At 36.6% G+C, this 19,128-nt stretch overlaps 1 protein-coding gene across 2 annotated transcripts in view; it reads right to left on the bottom strand.

The window, feature by feature from the left end:
- The window catches only part of AK5 (adenylate kinase 5), a 233,373-nt gene that overhangs the window by 213,416 nt on the left and 829 nt on the right, over positions 1–19,128 (bottom strand). Inside the window, exons 2-5 of one of the 2 annotated variants that reach the window (XM_039257066.1) lie at positions 14,952–15,138; positions 8,667–8,834; positions 3,659–3,828; positions 3,446–3,559 (exon numbers count right to left, since the gene is read on the bottom strand). In XM_039257066.1, the coding sequence (XP_039112997.1) occupies positions 3,446–3,559; positions 3,659–3,828; positions 8,667–8,834; positions 14,952–15,138 (639 nt within the window). The remainder of the gene's footprint in view (positions 1–3,445; positions 3,560–3,658; positions 3,829–8,666; positions 8,835–14,951; positions 15,139–19,128) is intronic. The other variant, XM_039257067.1, reaches the window with a different exon arrangement.

The following is a 19,128-nucleotide window of genomic DNA, read 5'->3' on the forward strand; positions in this document are numbered from 1 at the left end:
TGGGTTAGAAAAACTCTTCAGCAATTAAGTTTGGGGAGCTTTTGAGTTGGTGAACATGTTGAAGTGCTCGGTGGGGGCTGATGTACCCAGATAGACGATCCTACAGAACTTCCAAATAGGTGTCCCCAACCAGTATTGTGACCCTTGGCCCATCACCCAAGGCTGTATAAGAGAAGGTGGAGATTGATCAGGTATCCAGAGAGTTGCTGGAGTATTTCCCACCCCTTGCCCATTACCTGCCCCACTGTAAGCCACAACGGGAAGAATTTCAGGAGTCTGAGACATCACTTTGGCTTTCTAAGGCTGAATCAGGTCCAAGAAGACATACGTTAAACTGAATGAAAAACTGAAATTTTTATTTTTACTTTATATTGTACTGGTTTTTTTTTTTTTAATTAAAAAATTTTTCCACCTTTACTGAGATATAATTGTGGGCTGGGCTTTTTAATCCCAGAAAGCAACACTATCTGTTAGTATTTTAAAGTGACCAGGAGAACTATGAGGTCTGCCTGAGTTATTATTTAGGGGAGAAGAGAGAAATTTACAGAATGTTTGAAAGGCGATAGAGAGAAAAAATCAAGAAGCTTTTTCTGCTTGTGGCCACCCAAAGCATACCATTCAGTGCATAGGTTGAGTGGCTTTGAGAGGGAATGCCTGCTGGCTAGCGTGCTTCCACCAATAGCCAAGAACCACGCAGAGCGGCTGCCATAGCACCCATTTTCAACAGCCACATCAGGTGTTACAACAGCAACAACAAAACATTGATTTTTCTAGTTTTTCTCTTGTCAAGGCCGAAGCAATTAGACCAAGCCCTTAAACTGAAAAAACATCAGAGGCCCTGGACTATTGTGGGGAGAGGGAAGCCTGAAGAGGGGAGAATGAGACTCCAGCACAGCAGATGTCCCCAAACAGTCAACCTGAATATTCAAACAGAGGCTTTATGAAGCTGTTTTCTGGCCTTGAACTGCCTAACTCCAGACTTCTTTTATATAATACATAAATTTACGTCTTATTTGAGTTTGTATCCTTGGATATAATATCTGTGATATGTTAAAAGCCTATTTAAATTAAGAAAAGATAAACAAATCCAGAGGAAAATAGGCAAAGGAAGGCAGGCAATTCATGCAAGGAATACAAATAGTCAATAAAGTATCTTAAAATATACTTAACTTTAGTAGTAACTCAAGAAATGTACATTTAAAAGATGAAAGACTACTGTTTCTTATTTATCAGGTTGGCAAAAATCTTAAATATGAATTATATCCAGTTGGAAAGGGTCTGGAGAAATAAACTCTCACTCAATATTGATGGGACTATAACTTAGAAAAATCTTTTTGGAGGTCCATTTGGAAATAGCAATGAATAATTTTAAATGCATTTCTTTATGAGCATGCACATATGTGCACACATGGGTGTGTGTTTAATGTACAGAATATGGTCTAGACGGATATATAACAAGCTATACAATATTTCTATTTCTCAGGAGATGAGGGCAGTGGAATAGAGGTAGGGCATTGATAGACCTTCACTTTTTATGCCAAGACTTAACATTTTTATGACTACATGTTATTTTTGTAATTAAAATTTTTATACAAAAAATCAGTTACCTTGGCTTTTCAAAGATTAAATATACAAAATATTTTAATTGATTTATTTCTGTAAAGATATATGTATTAGGTGTTGAGTATGCATAGTCTACTGAAATTTTAGTAAATCTGGGAAAACGGAACCCTATCTTGTAATAGGGAGGTGGTTTAGTATTTCACACACCAGTGAAAAGGGCTTCTCATTTGATAACAATGTAAATATAGGGTGATGTTTTATATCACTGGGTGGTATGCAACAGGCTTGTTTTAAGTAATTAAAGATTTTAAAAGATCTTAGAAAAAGTATTTTGAAATAAAATTTAGAGAGATTTGCATTTTTTAATAATATATCCAATGGAAAAAAGACAGCCTCTTTAACAGATGGTGTTGGGAGAACTGGACAGCAACATGCAGAAGAATGAAACTAGATCAATTTCTCACACCATACACAAAAAGAAACTCAAAATGGATAAAGGACCTGAATGTGAGACAGGAAACCATCAAAACCCTAGAGGAGAAAGCAGGAAACAACCTCTTTGACCTCCACCGCAGCAATCTCTTACTTGACACATCCCCCAAAGCAAAGGAATCAAGAGCAAAAATAAACGAATGGGACCTCATCAAGATTAAAAGCTTCTGCACGGCAAAGGAAACAACCCACAAAACTAATAGGCAACCAACAGAATGGGAAAAGATAGTTGCAAACGGCATATCAGATAAAGGGTTGATATCCAGAATCTATAAGGAACTCACCAAACTCCACACCCAAAAAACAAACAACCCAGTGAAGAAATGGGCAGAAGATATGAACAGACACTTCTCCAAAGAGGACATCCAGATGGCCAACAAACATATGAAACGATGCTCAGCATCCCTCCTCATCAGGGAAATACAAATCAAAATGACACTGAGATACCACCTCACACCAGTCAGAGTGGCTAAAATGAGCAAATCAGAGAACACAAGATGCTGGCGAGGATGTGGAGAAATGGGCACCCTCATACCCTGTTGGTGGGAATGTAAACTGGTACAGCCCCTCTGGAAAACAGTGTGGAGGTTCCTCAAAAAATTAACAATAGAACTCCCCTATGACCCAGCAATAGCACTGCTAGGAATTTACCCAAGGGATACAGAAATGCTGATGCATAGGAGCACATGTACCCCAATGTTCATAGCAGCACTCTCAACAATAGCCAAAACATGGAAAGAGCCTAAGTGTCCATCAACAGATGAATGGATCAAGAAGATGTGGTTTATCTATACCATGGAATACTACATGGCAATGAGAAACAATGAAATCTGGCCATGTGTAGCAACATGGATGGACCTTGAGGGTGTTATGCTGAGCGAAACAAGTCAGGCAGAGAAGGACAAATATCAAATGTTTGCACGTATAGGAGGATTAGGAGGAACTTAACAGAACACCAAGGGGGAGAAGAAGGGGGGAAATGGTGGGGGAAAGGGAGAGAGGCAAACCATGAGAGACTCTTGAATGCTGACAAAAACTGAGAACTGATGGATGTAGGGGGGAGGAGGGGATGGGCTTGGAGGAGGGCACTTGTGGGGATGAGCACTGGGTGTTATGTGGAAACTAATTTGACAATAAACTATTTGTAAAAAAAAATAACGAATTCTATTATTAGTTTTTATTTCTTCTTTTTTGGCAGAGACGGTCTCCAATTTTTAGGCATGTCTGCCAAGGAAATGACCTTCTGCCAACCCATACTGATGTACTTGCCTGTCTGAAGACCAGAATTCACTGAGAATAACAGCACATCTTCCAAGAAATCTTTTTTTTTTTTTAATTTCAAAGTTTTACACAAAAGTAGGTCATTTAAAATATAAAGAGATATTCTTACTTGGTCCTCAAAAGACAGAGCCTGGGCAACATCTCTTGGAAATCCGTCAATAACAATGCCCTCTTCATCAGGTATTTGCATCAATTTCTGTTTTATCTCTGTAATTGTTGTTTCCTTTCATAAAAAAAGATTAAAAAACCACAGTTAGCTAAACTTACACTCACAAGTGGTATAAAAATCTTTGCAGAATAGAAACAAATTACACAGTAGTACCTGTGGGGCCAATTCTCCAGTTGTAATTATTTTGGCAATAAGACTCCATTTCCTATTGCTGCTGGTGCTGTGGATCTTCTTTCTTAGTAATTCTCCCACTGAAATGTACTGGAATCCATAACGTTCTGCAATTTTCAAACTTTGAGTACCCTTTCCACTTCCTGGACCACCTACCATTTAAAACAGGCAAAATTGTGACCTCTTGATACAGTAAGAAACTCTGTTTTGTACAACTACTACCTCCGCCTTGAGATGCAGAATCTAGATGACCAGTAGCAGGGCGGGCAACTTTACACCTCGGCCATTCTCAGTGCTACCTCTGAATGCAGAGCAAGTACAGACTTAGCCAAGGAAAGCATAGAATTATAACCAATTTTATTAGATGAAAGAGACACTTTTTCCTTCCCCCAATTAGTAGAAAATAACTAATTTAGAAGATTGGACAAGGCATTCAAAATAAATCATTTCTTGTTCTTGTATGTCAAAATCTAATCTTTTCCCCCCTTGCAATCAGAGAAAAATCTAAGTGTAAACCAATTTCACAATAAACTATTTAAAAAAAAATCCAAGGGATACAAGAGACAATGATCAAAATAACAGAAATGTGTTCCATGCCAACAGAGAGCTAATGTGCAATTTGTTGAAATGTAACAATTATTTTTCAGGCCAAAGGCACATCAATATTGACACTGCTTATTTAAATCTTTTTTTATAAATTCTGTTCCTGTGTCTCCTTGCCTCATCTCCTTTAAATTCCAAAGAAGTTTTATGCAATGAATATGCAGAGTGAATCAGATAGGTCGTTAAAGCAGAACAATTTCATAGAGCTTATGATAATTTTGATTTTGTGATATATTAGTATGAAATAAGCAACATTTTGCAACCTTAATACTAATCATTAGTAATTATCATTTATTTTTTAGGTTAAGTACTAAAATAATTATAAAATATACACCTCAGATTTTATTTCCAATCACATTACATTATTTTAATTTGTATTTTCAAACAACCTAGACTGACTGGAATCTAAAGTCTGAACAAATTTCTAAATAAAGCACATACCAATCAGCCCAGTCTGATTTTGATTTGTTACTTCTTTGTAATTATCAAAATAAAATATTTTCAAGTACTTATGCATAAATTATTGACTGTACACAAAATATTTTTAAAGGTCAATGTCTAATAAGTAATGAACTATTTTGGTAATATACACTGAAAATAATTATACTATTAAGCAATATTGAAAATAAAAATTCAATAGAAAAGTGAGTTGATGTTCTCCCTACTAATTCAATATATCACGTGTTTGGGGAGAGTAGAAGTCATTTACTACATAAGTACTTAATAATTATTTTTTTGCAAATAATGTAAGTAAAAAAGACTGGCGTTTTCCTTGTTTTTCGTAAGAAGAGTTCTGAGTGGGTAGACTTGCTTGGGCAGGGCTTATTTCCTCTTTAAAAATTTTAAAGTGCAGAATTCTAAGATCAACTAATAAGAATCATTTCTTAACCCCCCATACCAACTAATGCACCTAATAACATCTGGCCTTCACTTTTTTATTGCTCTATTAACCTTAGGATAGGAATTTGTTTACATTTTTAACCATTCCCTAAGAAACTCTAAATCTTATCCTATTAGATTTAACATTATGAACCACTACTAAAGTAAACTCATTACTTCGCAAAATTTTGGTTCTAAGTAGCTGCTTTTCACCTATTCACCTATGTGCAAATTATGGATTGACTTGATGTAAAAAATGATATGAAAAACTCCATGAAATTTAAGCTAATTTGATCCCTGAAGCACGAACATTATCTTTCATAAACTATATTTCCACACTTTAGCTCACAAACCTTCAAACTAAGAGATTATAAGTCCTACTGAATTAAAAAAAATCAAATATGCTAATAAAAAAATTGTCAACTCGGAAGCAAACAGCAGACAACACAAACACATGATTAGCATATCTGACAGAGAATAGCTTTAATTTATTAGATGAGTTTGATTAGTGAAGTTATCTAATATCAATTTTACTTTCTTCTCTCTAAAACCAGAGTGAGCTTAATCTTGTTCTATTTATTGATCTCTAATACTTATAAATATCAGAATCCATCTAACTCTTAAATTTAATAATTATGTTAACATAAGAGAGACTCATATCTGTGCCAAGAAGGCTAGCTTTAAAAACAAAAAATCTGCATCACCAGATGGGAAATTTTCTTTATTTGAATGTAATACCATGTGAGTATCTGTACCTCTTCCACTCCCTTTTTAGGCTGGTACTAATAAAAATTTGTAAGATTCAGGTACAATTATTTTATAATTCCTCAAAACTCTTTATATATACAATGAAATACTACTTAGCAGTAAGAAAGAATGAAATCATGCAGAATGCAATTTGCAGAAACGTGGATGGAACTGGAAGGTATTATACTAAGTGAAATTAGTCCAAGAAGGACAGATACCATATGTTTTCATTCATATGTGGATCTTGAGAAACTTAACATAAGACCATGGGGAAGGGGGGGAGGGTAAATAGTTACAAACAGGGAGGGAGGTAAACCACAAGAGACTCTTAAATACAGAGAACAAATTGAGGGTGGATAAGGGAAAGGAAAAATGGGTGAGGGGCATTGAGGAGGGCACTTGTTGGGATGAGCACTGGGTGTTGTATGTAAGCCAATTTGACAATAAATTATATTTTAAAAAACCCAAAAAACCCCAAATTGAACGCTTTTTTTAATTAAAAAAATTCATAAAATTGCCCCAATTTTCTCAGACAACTTCAGGTTTGGCTTTTCCTTTCTTCTACTATCTCAATCCTCTAAAGGTTATTTACACTCATTGGTTCTGCATCATTCTTGGAATACATAAAACTTTATAGTGTATAAGTGTAAAACCAGAATCACACTTGTGGGAAGCAAGTTGATTTTACTGAGTAAAAAAGAACTGTGGAGGGGCACCTGGGTGGCTCAGTCGATTGAGCGTCCGACTTTGGCTCAGGTCATGATTTCACGGTTTGTGGGTTTGAGCCCCGCGTTGGGCTCTGTGCTGACAGCTAGCTCAGAGTATGGAGTCTATCTTCAGATTCTCTATCTCCCTCTCTCTCTGACCCTCCTCTGCTCATGCTGTCTCTCTCTCTCAAAAATCAATAAACATTAAAAAAAATTAAAAAGAAAAGAAAGAACAAGAGCGTTAAAAAAAACTTAAAAAAAAAACTGTGGAGTTCTTCGAAGTGGAGGAGATCTGAAGCATTTACATCTTCTCCAAAGATCTTAGTTTAATGAAACATTTTAGTCATTTTCACATAAAATTCACAATGCACAAAATATTAATATATGTGTTCTTTTACTTGAGCATTTTGGTATTACACCTCTTTCATGGACAATCAAGCCTCCATGTGTTTGTCCTATTAATAATCAGCAGTATTTTAGTAACAGCAAAAAGAAAAATAAAATTGAAAGAATATTTCATCATCAAATTGCGAAATAATTTCCCATTATTCTTCACCTGTAGCATAAAGCATTTATTTTAATAAAGCATTTACTCGTCTTCTAGGTAAGGACCTCAGACTTTTTTTTAAATGTTTATTTATTTATTTTTGAGAGACAGAGAGAGAGCACAAAAGCAGGGGGGCCAGAGAGAGAGAGAGAGGGAGACACAGAATCTGAAGCAGTCTCCAGGTTCTGAGCTGTCACCACAGAGCCTGACACGGGGCTTGAACCCATGAACTGTGAGATCATGACCTCAGCCAAAGTTGGACACTCAACTGACTGAGCCACCGAAGTGCCCTGGACCTCAAACTTTTAAGCACACACAAACAAAATTCCATTTTCAGGAATAGAAAGAGATTTATGGCATAACTGTGGCTACCATACACCATAAGAATAATGACTTTTATAAAGCCAGTTTCTATACTGTCTTTCTACAACATTATTTTAACAGTTCAGGGCTAAATATATTTGCAATTTCATTTACATTACACTTAGAGATGTATGAACGTCGCTCCTTCTAGTCTGGTGAACTTAGATTCTTGTTATAGCTTAGTGTGTTTATTTGCATGCTTCTTTCCTAGTTGCCATCATCTTTCTATCTTCTGGAAACAGTCCTTCCTTGTATAGGGCTGTATTCATTTGCCCTCTATTAACAATTACTGACTACAATAGCTTTGAACATTTCACACTAGATTTTTGCTTTTGGTCATCTCTGTAAAAACTGAGTCAAATTGGAAAACGAGACAATGATCACATATTTGCATGTCCACAGGTCTCTTCATGATTTTACAGATTTTGAGGAAGTTGGGATTTGCAAGAGTGGTAAAAAAGGCGTTTTACAAAAATTAAACATGTTCCAGATCGATTTCTTGTGCAATGGTATCTGATATTTTCATACTCATTCATAGAAATAATTTTAAAAATTAACTGTTGTTATTTTCATTAATATTCAGATGGTATGTGCTCTGTAAAACACTATTCAACTAGATTTGCTGGTCTGAAACATCATAGCTTAAACTTTATTTTAGGTGTCAGTTTGCTACCAGGAAGATTAATTTATATTTGTCTTTACCAACACATTAGTATCATTTCTTTCTAAAATTAATAGTGAATAAAAATTCAATATGTTGAGTAAAAACATAAGAAAGTCATATCATGTATAGAAAACTTCCAATGGATTCAGTTTTCTATGTTAAAAATTAAACAGATAAAACCACAGGACAATAAATCTTGAAGAGAGTAATACTTTCAACTCATTGCAGAGGATTTCCAGGACATTGTAATGGAGTCCTTAAAAGTGGAATAGGTATTATATTATATAATTATAACAATTCTATTTTATGGAAAATTATGCTAAAATATTTCCGTCTACTGTCTCTTGAGCTTTTGTTTCTGTTGTTTGTCATTATTCAACTCAGTTATTGCAAATACACATAATAAACCTGATTTCTTGAAATGTAAACACATAAGCAAAGGTAACAATAGTATAAGAATTTTGCTTTCTGTCCTCATACCTATGACAAGAATGATTTTTGGTCGAGGTCTAGTAGGATCAAAAACATCATACTCCTCAATTAACTCTGCAGTCTCAGAGAGGTCTGTATCACTTTCTATGGAGAATTGATGGATTGGAGGGAGTCGATCATACCGTCGATATGGAAAGTTTGAATTTTCAGGCATCACTGCAAAAGAGTAAGATAACTTTGAAACGGGAAAAAAAAGCATAATAAAATAGTTTTTGTACTTAGCCAATTAGCAGAGGAAAGCTTTTAAATTAAAGGAGTTTGATTTTTTTCAACTGGAAGAAGAGCCTATCCTATAAGTGGTCTGCAAACTTTTTCTTAAAAGGCCAGACATTCAATATTTTTTTTAATGTTTTTTTTATTTATTTCTAGGAGAGAGAGAGAGAGAGAGACAGCGTGAGCAGGGGAGGGTCAGAGAGGGAGGGAGTCACAGACTGAAACAGGCTCCAGGCTTTGAGCTGGCAGTCAGCACAGAGCCCGACGCGGGGCCCGAACCCACGAACCGCGAGATCATGACCCAAGCGAAAGTCGGACGCTTAACCGACTAAGCCACCCAGGCGCCCCACAGACATTCAATATTTTGAACTTTGAACAGTCTCATACTCAACTTGGCTATGGTAGCAGAAGAGTGACCAATGACAATATATAAACAAATGGATAGGCTTGTGTTCCAATAAAACTTTATTTATAAAAACAAGTAAGGAGCCAGACTCAGGGTATGGGTCATAGTTTGCCAACCCATGTCTGGAGGAACTTTCTTAAGCACTGCCTAATCTTAATTGGTAGTTTGTATACATCCTTATATCTGCAAATGGTGCTCCCTAGGGTTTGTAGTATACAATCTCACAACTTTCACAAGTTCACAGTTGCTAACTCGTTATTAGCTAACAGCTAACGTGTTGTTCAAGGCTAAACTGTGGTTCATGTAGTTCACGGCTCCTTCCTTCCTCACTCCAAGTATCAGTACTCCGGGAGGCACAGAGAAGCCCTAACTACCCAGAAGGCACATGCACAAAAGAGAGACAGGAAATCACTTGGCCTTTCATGAGGGATTTAGCTGTGGTGATTATGGGATTTTAGCATGGCATAATGCTCACATCTCTTTCTGGGGTGTTGATCAGGTAGAACTTTTCATTCTCTGTTGATATAATAAATAAGCTCACTGACTGCTAATCCACTGGACTCATTTTAGTACTATGGAAAGAGTAGAGTAGTCGGCAATGATAGTGGATATTCTTTGAAAATTCTGGGAAGGGTGTATGATAGGAAAGGCATTGACAACAGTATCCTGTTCTGCCTTGAAATTGAATTGCTACACACAACACAGGGCAAAACTCTAAGCATTATCCTCAATTACTTTCCTCCCTCACTCCTCATATTTACTGCCATAGACTCTATCTCCAAAATGTATCCCAAATGCATATACTTTTCTCCATTTCCACTATTACAACTCTTTCCCAACCACCATCATTTACATGGACTACTGTTATAGGCTTTTTACTAGTCTGCCTGCTTACAAGCTTGTGCCCACAATCCACTGCCTGAAATACTCTTCCCGATACCATCCCATGGCTGCCTGCTGCTCGCCATTCACACCTCAGCTCAAATGACACCTTCTACCAGAGGACTTTACTGACTTTTTAATCTCAAATAGTTAATTTCATGGATATCACTCTAGTAATGGTCTCCACAGCATCTAACAGTTCATATGAAAGGTCTCTATTAATTCATTGTTTGTCTTCTCCCATTAGAACGTTCAGTTCCAGGAAGGAGGGACCTTACTTTTCTGGATCTAGAACTATCTTGGCACAAAATCAGTGTCCAATAAATATTTGTGGAATTAGTAACAAAGACAATAGCTTTGCTGACATATATGGTTTCCCACAGAGGAAAGCCAGAAGATGGGTAGTCAAGAGTGTGGCCACAGGGTGGAGGGCCTTCACCACCAGGGTAAAGAGTTTAGTTTTAATCTAGTAGAAAGCCAGTGGGAGATTTGTGTGGGTAGAGAAGTGACATGATAAAATATGAAACACGTTTTTTAGGAAGGTTAATCTGGTGGTGTTTAGAATAAATTTGAGTGGGGAGATGAAAGCAGAAAGAACAGCAGCTAGGGGCCAGCAGGGGTCAGGAGTAACAGGTGAGAAATGAGGCTTCAGTTAGAGGGGAAGCATGAGAAGTGACATGGTTGGGTACGAAGAATATGGTTAGGGTTGGGATCTGTGACATGAAAGGAGGAGACAGTCCAAAAAACAATTGCCGAGGCTCAACACTAACTGAAAAGAGAAGGCATTGCATTTAATATGCCATCTTTCTGTTCTCTCTTTTCTGCTCCAGAAATAGTGGGCTTCTATATCATAGCCTCTTCCCCTACATTAGCAACTCCTGTTCTCTATTCCCTGGTATAAACTCAAACTCCTCCATCCTTCTCTAGCTAACACCTACTCGGCTTTCTGTCTCCAAGCATTAGCATATCACTTCTTCCAGGAAGCCTACCCTGAACCCCAGTCTAGGTTGGATCTATTCCCCTGTTAGCATGGTTGTTTTGATCACATGCGTTATTTTCTATAGCACTCATTGTGCTTCTATTTGCATATTTTTTCACCATTAAGATTTTTTATCCCATAGTCAAAATAATCACCAAGTTCATCATTTTTATTTTAACAATTATTTCTGATTAACATCATCTTATACAAATTCTTTAAAAAAAACCCTCAGCATTATATTCTTTACCAAAAATATATATGTGATATATATATGATATATATATATGATGTGTATATATATATATATATGATATATATATATAATGTAGGGGCGCCTAGGTGGCTTAGTCGGTTAAGCGTCTGACTTTCCCTTAGGTCATGATCTCGCGATTCGTGGGTTCGGGTCCCGCATCGGGCTCTGTGCTGACTGCCAGCTCAGAGCCTGGAGCCTGTTTCAGTCTGTGACTCCCTCTCTTTCTGACCCTCCCCTGCTCATGCTGTCTCTCTGTCTCTCTCCTAGAAATAAATAAAACATTTAAAAAAAATGTATATAATGCATATACATCATACCTGTATAGGGTGTCTATCTATATTCCTATAGTATTTACAAAGCATTTCCTTTTAATTTCTTGTAAAATTTTATTTTTTGTTTTTTAATTGAAGTATCCTTAACATAGTGTTATATTAGTTTCACATTTACAATGTAATGATGCAATAATTCCATACATTTCTCAGGGCTCGGCAAGACAAGGGTACTTAATCCCTTTATCTATTTCACCCATCCCTCCGTCACCTCTTCTCTGGCAACCATCAATTTGTTCTCTGTGTTTAGGAGTTTGTTTTTTTGTTTGTCTCTTTTTTTCTTTGTTAGTGTGTTATGTTTTAAACTCCGCACATGAATTAAATCATATAGTGTCTGTCTCTCTCTGACTGGTTTATTTCTCTTAGCATTATACCCTCTGAGAGTATAATATATATGAGGGTAGTAGGTACCATATTTGTTCTTTCTTGGTGGCCGCATCCTCAGTCCTCAAAGAATGTCTGACAATAGTAGTGCTCAATAAATGGTTGTTTTAATGCTCAACTGACTCACTGACTGACTTCATGGAAATAAGAAAAGGAGAAGGGAGTGCAGGTTTTGAAGCAAATACGCTATACTTGCTTTTAAACATATTGAGTATAAGATGACAATGAGATATTCCAGAACAGAAGCTCTATGGACATTTTGAGCTTTGGGACTAGAATTCTTATTCATAACAAATTATTTGTTCAATTGTACGGCAGAAAAAAAAGATGCTTATCTCACGTGCATAGTAAAATCCTTTAAAGAACTATCAGTCAGTAATTTATCCTTGCTTTTTATCATATTTTTATGTATGGAAGTAATTTGCCTAAATGATTAAAATGTTTTATTTCGTAGAATAATTTTTCATGATAATTATATATTAGCACAGCTATGTCAATATTTCAGCAAACCATGCATGAATCACCTTTTATTTCTAGAAATAATCATGCTTTAAGTTACTGGGAAGTTACTAGTTTAATTTAATAATGTACCCCATAAATTATAGCTAAAAATTAAGAAGCACAAGTGTGTAAGGCATTTCATAAAATAAAATGTTATTACAGAAAAGTCTATTTAGAAACCATTTTCTGTCTTTTAGCATGTGTCCTAGATATAAGAAGGTAATAAGACATTCTTGTCATCATAATACATTGAAAAGTTCTATTTGATGATTAATTAAAAGATCTCTGAGTAGGAATCTTGGTAAAGCATTATTAAGTATGGAGATTCTAAAATTAACAACTTTAATTCTAATTAAAGTTAAACCACATTTTCCATTTCTGTTTCAGCTTATTCTGATAAATCAGGAGTTCCAAACTTGTCATTTGTGTACTCAATATTGACCCATAGATGTGTTTTGTTCAGCTCAACATTTTTCCAAAATGTGTACATGCCTTTAGACAATGACTGTTCTCTGTAACTTGACCACAGTCCCCACCATTCTCTATTACACCCTTGGCCTGCCTGGCTTCTACCTATAATCAAGCCAAGTAACAGTATAAAACAGAAGCATTCAGACTTCGTTTTGTTGCAAAGCAGTCACTTTGTATACCGAGGCTGAGAGCAGTTTTTTAACCAAGGGAATGTCATATCCCCTTAGATTTAAATTTTAAAATGTAAAAATATTTTAGACTAAATCCAGTAATACCTGAGGTTTGTTAGTGCTTTAAGACTAAATCTTAAAGCAGTTCCCCATACTTATCTCACTTGACTTAAGCAGGGCATGTATTTAAGATTGAGCCAGATTTCATCAGTATGACAATACCCCTGGAAGTAAGTTAGTTGTCTTGGGAAAATAGATGAACACTTCAAGCCCATGAAAACATCATTTTGTTCACTGAAGCAGAAATGTACTAAGTGGTGTGCCCCAGTGGTAACTGGCACTTGAACACTCAGGCTTACATGGCCAAGTGATGATTCCTGCATGGATGGATGGATAGGGAAGAATTCTCCTCCCTGGAGATGCTTCTGAAAAAATGTTTCTGCTTACCCTTTCTGCCTGTGTTTCTTTTTCTTTTTCTTTTTTTTTTTAATTTTTTAATGTTTATTCATTTTTTGAAAGAGAGAGAAAGAGAGAGAGCATGAGTCGGGGAGGGACAGAGAGAGAGGGAGACACAGAATCTGAAGCAGGCTCCAGGCTCTGAGCTGTCACCACAGAGCCCGACAGGGCTTGAACCCATGAACTACAAAAATCATGACTGACTCAGATGTTTAACCGACAGAGCCACCCAGGCACCCCTCTGCCTGTGTTTCTTAAAAATTAACACACTATGTCTTTTCCCCACACTGCATGCAAATAAAATCTAAGTGACTCATGTAAATGAAACAAACTAAGGCTTATTTTTGTATTTACTACAAATACTAATACTTGTATTACAAATACTTCAAATTCTGTCTGTCTAGCAAGACTTCGTGGTACAATTTTTGAAAATGGTGTAAATTTTGAAAATATAATGATCTTGGCCACTGGGAAAGAATAAATTTAGTTTCCCTGAATTGGAAACTAAATTCCACTTTACATATACTATTATACTTCTCAGTTTCATCCAGAGCCTAAAAGGTTGGTTGGCTGATGTTGAACCACTAAGTTTGATAAGCATGTATTTCAGAAAGCTATGAAAATATACTATGAATCTCCTCTAGTGAACTCTAATTCTTAGTTCCAAACTATTCCTAAAATTGCTAGACAAGTTCATGTCTTCTACTTCTTGTATAGCAGCAAATGCCTAATCTGATGTATTGCATTCAGTAGCTGCAATAGAAATACTTGCTGGATTAACTAGTATAAACTTTACATGCATTTATGCAGATGCATTAATATGAACTCTGAGTTAGGAAACACACTATTCCAAGCTCTTCCCAGCTAATGAAAAATGTTGAATTGTTACATAATAACAATTTTGCCTATCCATTTATTTGGGAAAATCTTATTTGCAATTTTAAGAAAAATTCAGTTCGCTGATGAAATTCATTTTGCAAAATAATGAAGTCAGAAATATACAATTTCATTAAGCTTTTAGGGAAGTGCTGGACAGTGGTATGTGATTTTGTTCATCTTAGCACAGAGGTGGTTAGAATTAGGAGCAGAGAGAGAGTAGTCATGTTCAGAGCCAAATGTCTTTCCAGGTTTTTGGAAATCTAATGAATTAAATAAATGCCTACAGTCTATATGGGATGTTTCAAAGAGAAGTGCTATAACCATAAACTGTTATTCTACATATACATTACCATTTCTTAGAAAGGATCTCCGTGATTGTCCTCCATTGAGGGGAGGTAAGGTCTTCTTTTCCTGGCTAACAAATGTATCCCACTTCACCTTGTCACAGCCGCCTAATTCCTTGACTTTCTGTAAACAACTTTCCAAGTACTCTACTGGGTCTTCAGGCTTAGAACACATCAATCCATTCAAAAGGCTCTGAAATACAACCACAAAATATACCCACATAAATATGCTTTAAAACCACCTTTGCTAAAATAGTGTATGTCTCATTGTTAAATTCTGGGTTGTTTTTGTTCTTTGCATTTTTTTTTAATGAACATGATTTGATTGAGTAATTAAAATAACCCCTAAATTCTTGACCAATTAGTTTTTAGCTCAGCATTTTCTGCCTTTTAAACAATTCGGGCAACTACATAGTTTAAAATGAAGGCACCCTATCAAAGTGAGATAAAGTGCAGTGTGTAAAAATGCTCCTGTCATTATTTATCTTATTTCTACCCAGTTTTTTAAAGTAGGATTCATGCTCAGCATGGAACCCAATGTGGGACTTGAACTTAAAACCCTGAGATCAAGACCTGAGCTGAGATCAAGAGTTGGATGCTTACCCAACTAAGTCACCCACATGCACCATTCCTACCCATTTTTGAAGGCCCCAAGCCTCAGTTTCTTTGTTTGTAAAATAGGAGTACTAATGCCTACCTCAGAGAGTTTTTAAAGGATTAAAAAATTAATACTTGTAAAGTACATATTGAAAGCCTGGCACAATGTAAATACCCAATAAATATTGGTGATTTTAGTTAATATTATCGTAATCAAGAACTCTTCCCTGAGCTCCTAGGTTGGCTTGTGGACCTCTTCCTTTGGATTCAATACTACCCAGAAAACATCTTGCCTGTCATTTATACTTAAATCATCAGTTTAAGTGTTGATCTCATCTTCCACACTGTAAACTCTTCAACAACACAGTGTAGGTATTTTTTATTTTTCAATTCCTAGCCCCTAACACTGTCCCTGGAACACAGTAGGTGCATACTGGACTGCTTTCTGATTAGGAAAAAGGACTGTTCAAAACATAATCTGAAACTTTATTATTTGATATATAATAAGTTACCACAATATCCATTGACATTACAGAGGAAAAACCTGGTGTCCGATGTGTCACATATGCTCATTTCTAAATATGCTACAAATTTGGAACTGCTGACTCCTTGGAACTGGACTGATATGTAAAATATTTTCCTATACAGTATTTCATGGAAAAAACATAGAGGATCATTATCACGAATATACATTATTAATGCACAACACACACATCCTTTGAAAGGCTGACATCTTTGCTAAATACAATATTTTATTTTCAGATTACTCTTGTGCAATTTGCTCAAAGTGCTAGGCAGTTCTTTCCAGGTACATTTGTTTTCTCAAATCCCAAATAGTGTGAGTTAGAGTGTTCCGAGAAGCTCAATAGCAGAGGGAGAGGAAAAACTAATATGGTCTGGTTATACATACATACATACACACACACACACACACACACACACACACACACACACACACACACATTGTGTTTAACTCCTCACATTGCTATATTAATACAGTGAACTGTGGCAGTGTTTACTCTGTATGCCTTAGTTTACTCAATGCACTCTGGCCCTATGGAGTATTATTATCATCCCCATTTTATAGATTAGAAAACCATGGCACAGAGATGTCAGTGAGTTGATTAAGGTTATTCAGCTGAGGGGGCGCCTGGTGGCTCAGTCAGTTAAGCGTCTGACTTAGGCTTAGGTCATGATCTCACGGTTCAGAGGTTCGAGCCCCGCATCAGGCTCTGTGCTGACAGCCAGCTCAGAGCCTGGAGCCTGTTTTAGATTCTGTATCTCCCTCTCTCTCTGACCCTCCCTTGCTCACACTGTCTCTCTCTCCCTCAGAAATAAATAATAATAATAAAAAATTTTAAAAAATAAAAAAAAAAAAAGGTTATTCAGCTAGAAACTTGTAGGCCCAGGATTCCAACTCAATATTTTTTTAAGTTTCTTTCTTTCTTTCTTTCTTTCTTTCTTTCTTTCTTTCTTTCTTTCTTTCTTTCTTTTTTTCTTTCTTTCTTTTTCTTTCTTTCTTTCTTTTGATAGAGAGAAAGTGAGCAGGTGAGGGGCACAGAGAGGGAGAGAGAGAGAATCCCAAGCAGGCTCCATGCTGTCTGCACAGAGCCCAACATGGGGCTGGATCTCATGAACCATGGGATCATGACCTGAGCTGACATTAAGAGTCAGTTGCTTAACCCACTGAGCCACCCACATGCCCTTCAAATCAATGTTTTTGATTCTAAAACTCACATATTCTTTTCTATATATATCTTGCAAAAATATGATATGGGATAAAAATAAAATGCCAGATTATCTGTGTCCCATACGTAATCCAACTATAATATGAATCACTCAATGTCTCTCTTTTGATCCCTATTATAGCCAAAAATGAGTGAACATACTCACTGAATTTTTTTTTACTGGAAATATATATTTCCAGCCTCCTTAAACAAATATGATTCAGAAACATGTAGTTGTTTGACAGTCTGTAGATTCAATAACAATTACGTGATCTATAATGGTTTCTAAAATCTACAGCTGAAGCAAAATTTTTGGTTTGATAGATACCTAATTGATAAACTCTGTATACTTAAAATCTTTGCATACCAATATTGTGGTTTGATGGAGAAAATCCAGTTTGGAACAAAAGCATTTGGTTTTACTGTCTACACTCATCACATGGAGCGCTGCCAGGTTTTATTCTGTCTTGTGCTGGTAAAACAGAGATTCTTACTGGAAGGATGGAGTCTCTGGAGGTCACCACAGTCTTCTTCGATCTTCCAAATGTCCAAGATTGTACTTAAGTACATTGTATTACTGCATTTCACCTAAGGAAATGGACTTCCTTTTCTGGGTGTGCACTATTTTAAAATGTCCCATTCACATGCAGAAAAACAAAACAAAAAGCATAATGCCTGAACAAAAAACCCCTGCTATTATTTGTTTGTATACACAGTGTAGATTTTCACGAACAAAGTGTCAAAAAGCTCTGTGGTTACCAGAGAGGAAAAACAATACCCACATTTACAAAGAAAATAGATGTACTATTAAGCAGCACTTGGCAATCAGGTGACTGTCCTGCAGATGTTTCTAATTATTCTTTTAGAAACACAGAAATGAAATTGATCTTAGTAGTAGTATTTGTGACAAAAACCTTTGGCTATTCATCTCTGTATTTACTCATTGAAAATTAAAAAAAGAAAAGAAAAGAAAAGAAATACTCTTTTAAGAATCCTACCTACCCACCCTCCAAGACCTGTCCTTATGCAACACCTTTTGATTCTTTTCAAGCCTGAGTAACACACTTGCTAGGTTTGGGTATCACATACCAGGCTTGTGCCCAAAATGTGCTTTACCTGGAAATCTTGGCCTCAGCCCAACCTGAAACTGGTGGCTAACAGAGGTGAGAGAAAATAAAGATCTGCAATTATGGTGGCCCATTTTAAAAGAAAATTTGGGAAAACAGGCATAAAATTCTTTCCCAAAATGGTGTTTTAAAACTCCTTCTAGCAACAGACCCCTCCCCCCCCCCCAAACAGGAGAAAGATCAACTCATGACTTTTGGCTTAATGTCTGCAATAACAGTATAATACTGTTATAACAGTCTGGGTAATAGATATAGACTAGATAATAATCTACAGTCTAATATCTTTCAGAAATGGGGGGGGCAGGTAGGCAGTGAATGGAATTCCCCTTTCAGGGCTCCATCTAAGAAGCTTGGCTCCCTTCCATGTTTTTTTTTTTTTTAACCTCATAAAAAGCACACAGAATTCAGGAATATTTCAAAATTCAAATAATGGAGAGAAGGAAAGGAAGCAAAAGACTCCACGATGTAGGTTGTGGTTTAGATGTAACCAAGGATCCTTTAGTTCGTCCCTCAAGCCTCCTCTCCCACATTCCCGAAGTGCTCCTTATCCCCCGGGGTCCTGGTGGAGATGACGCTGTGATGCGGTCCGAAGACAGCGCAACAGGAGTCACGCCTGCCTTGCCGCCGCCTCTCCGACTTGCCTTCTCTGGGTGGGATGGAGAAGGCAGGCGAAAGCCACAGCCGGAGAGGCGAGCAAAGAGAATGATCCCTTCCACGGCAGCGGAAAACGTG

The sequence above is a fragment of the Hyaena hyaena genome, unplaced genomic scaffold (genome assembly GCF_003009895.1).
Source record: "Hyaena hyaena isolate Hyena2069 unplaced genomic scaffold, ASM300989v1 scaffold_601, whole genome shotgun sequence".
Classification (NCBI taxonomy): Eukaryota; Metazoa; Chordata; class Mammalia; order Carnivora; family Hyaenidae; genus Hyaena; species Hyaena hyaena.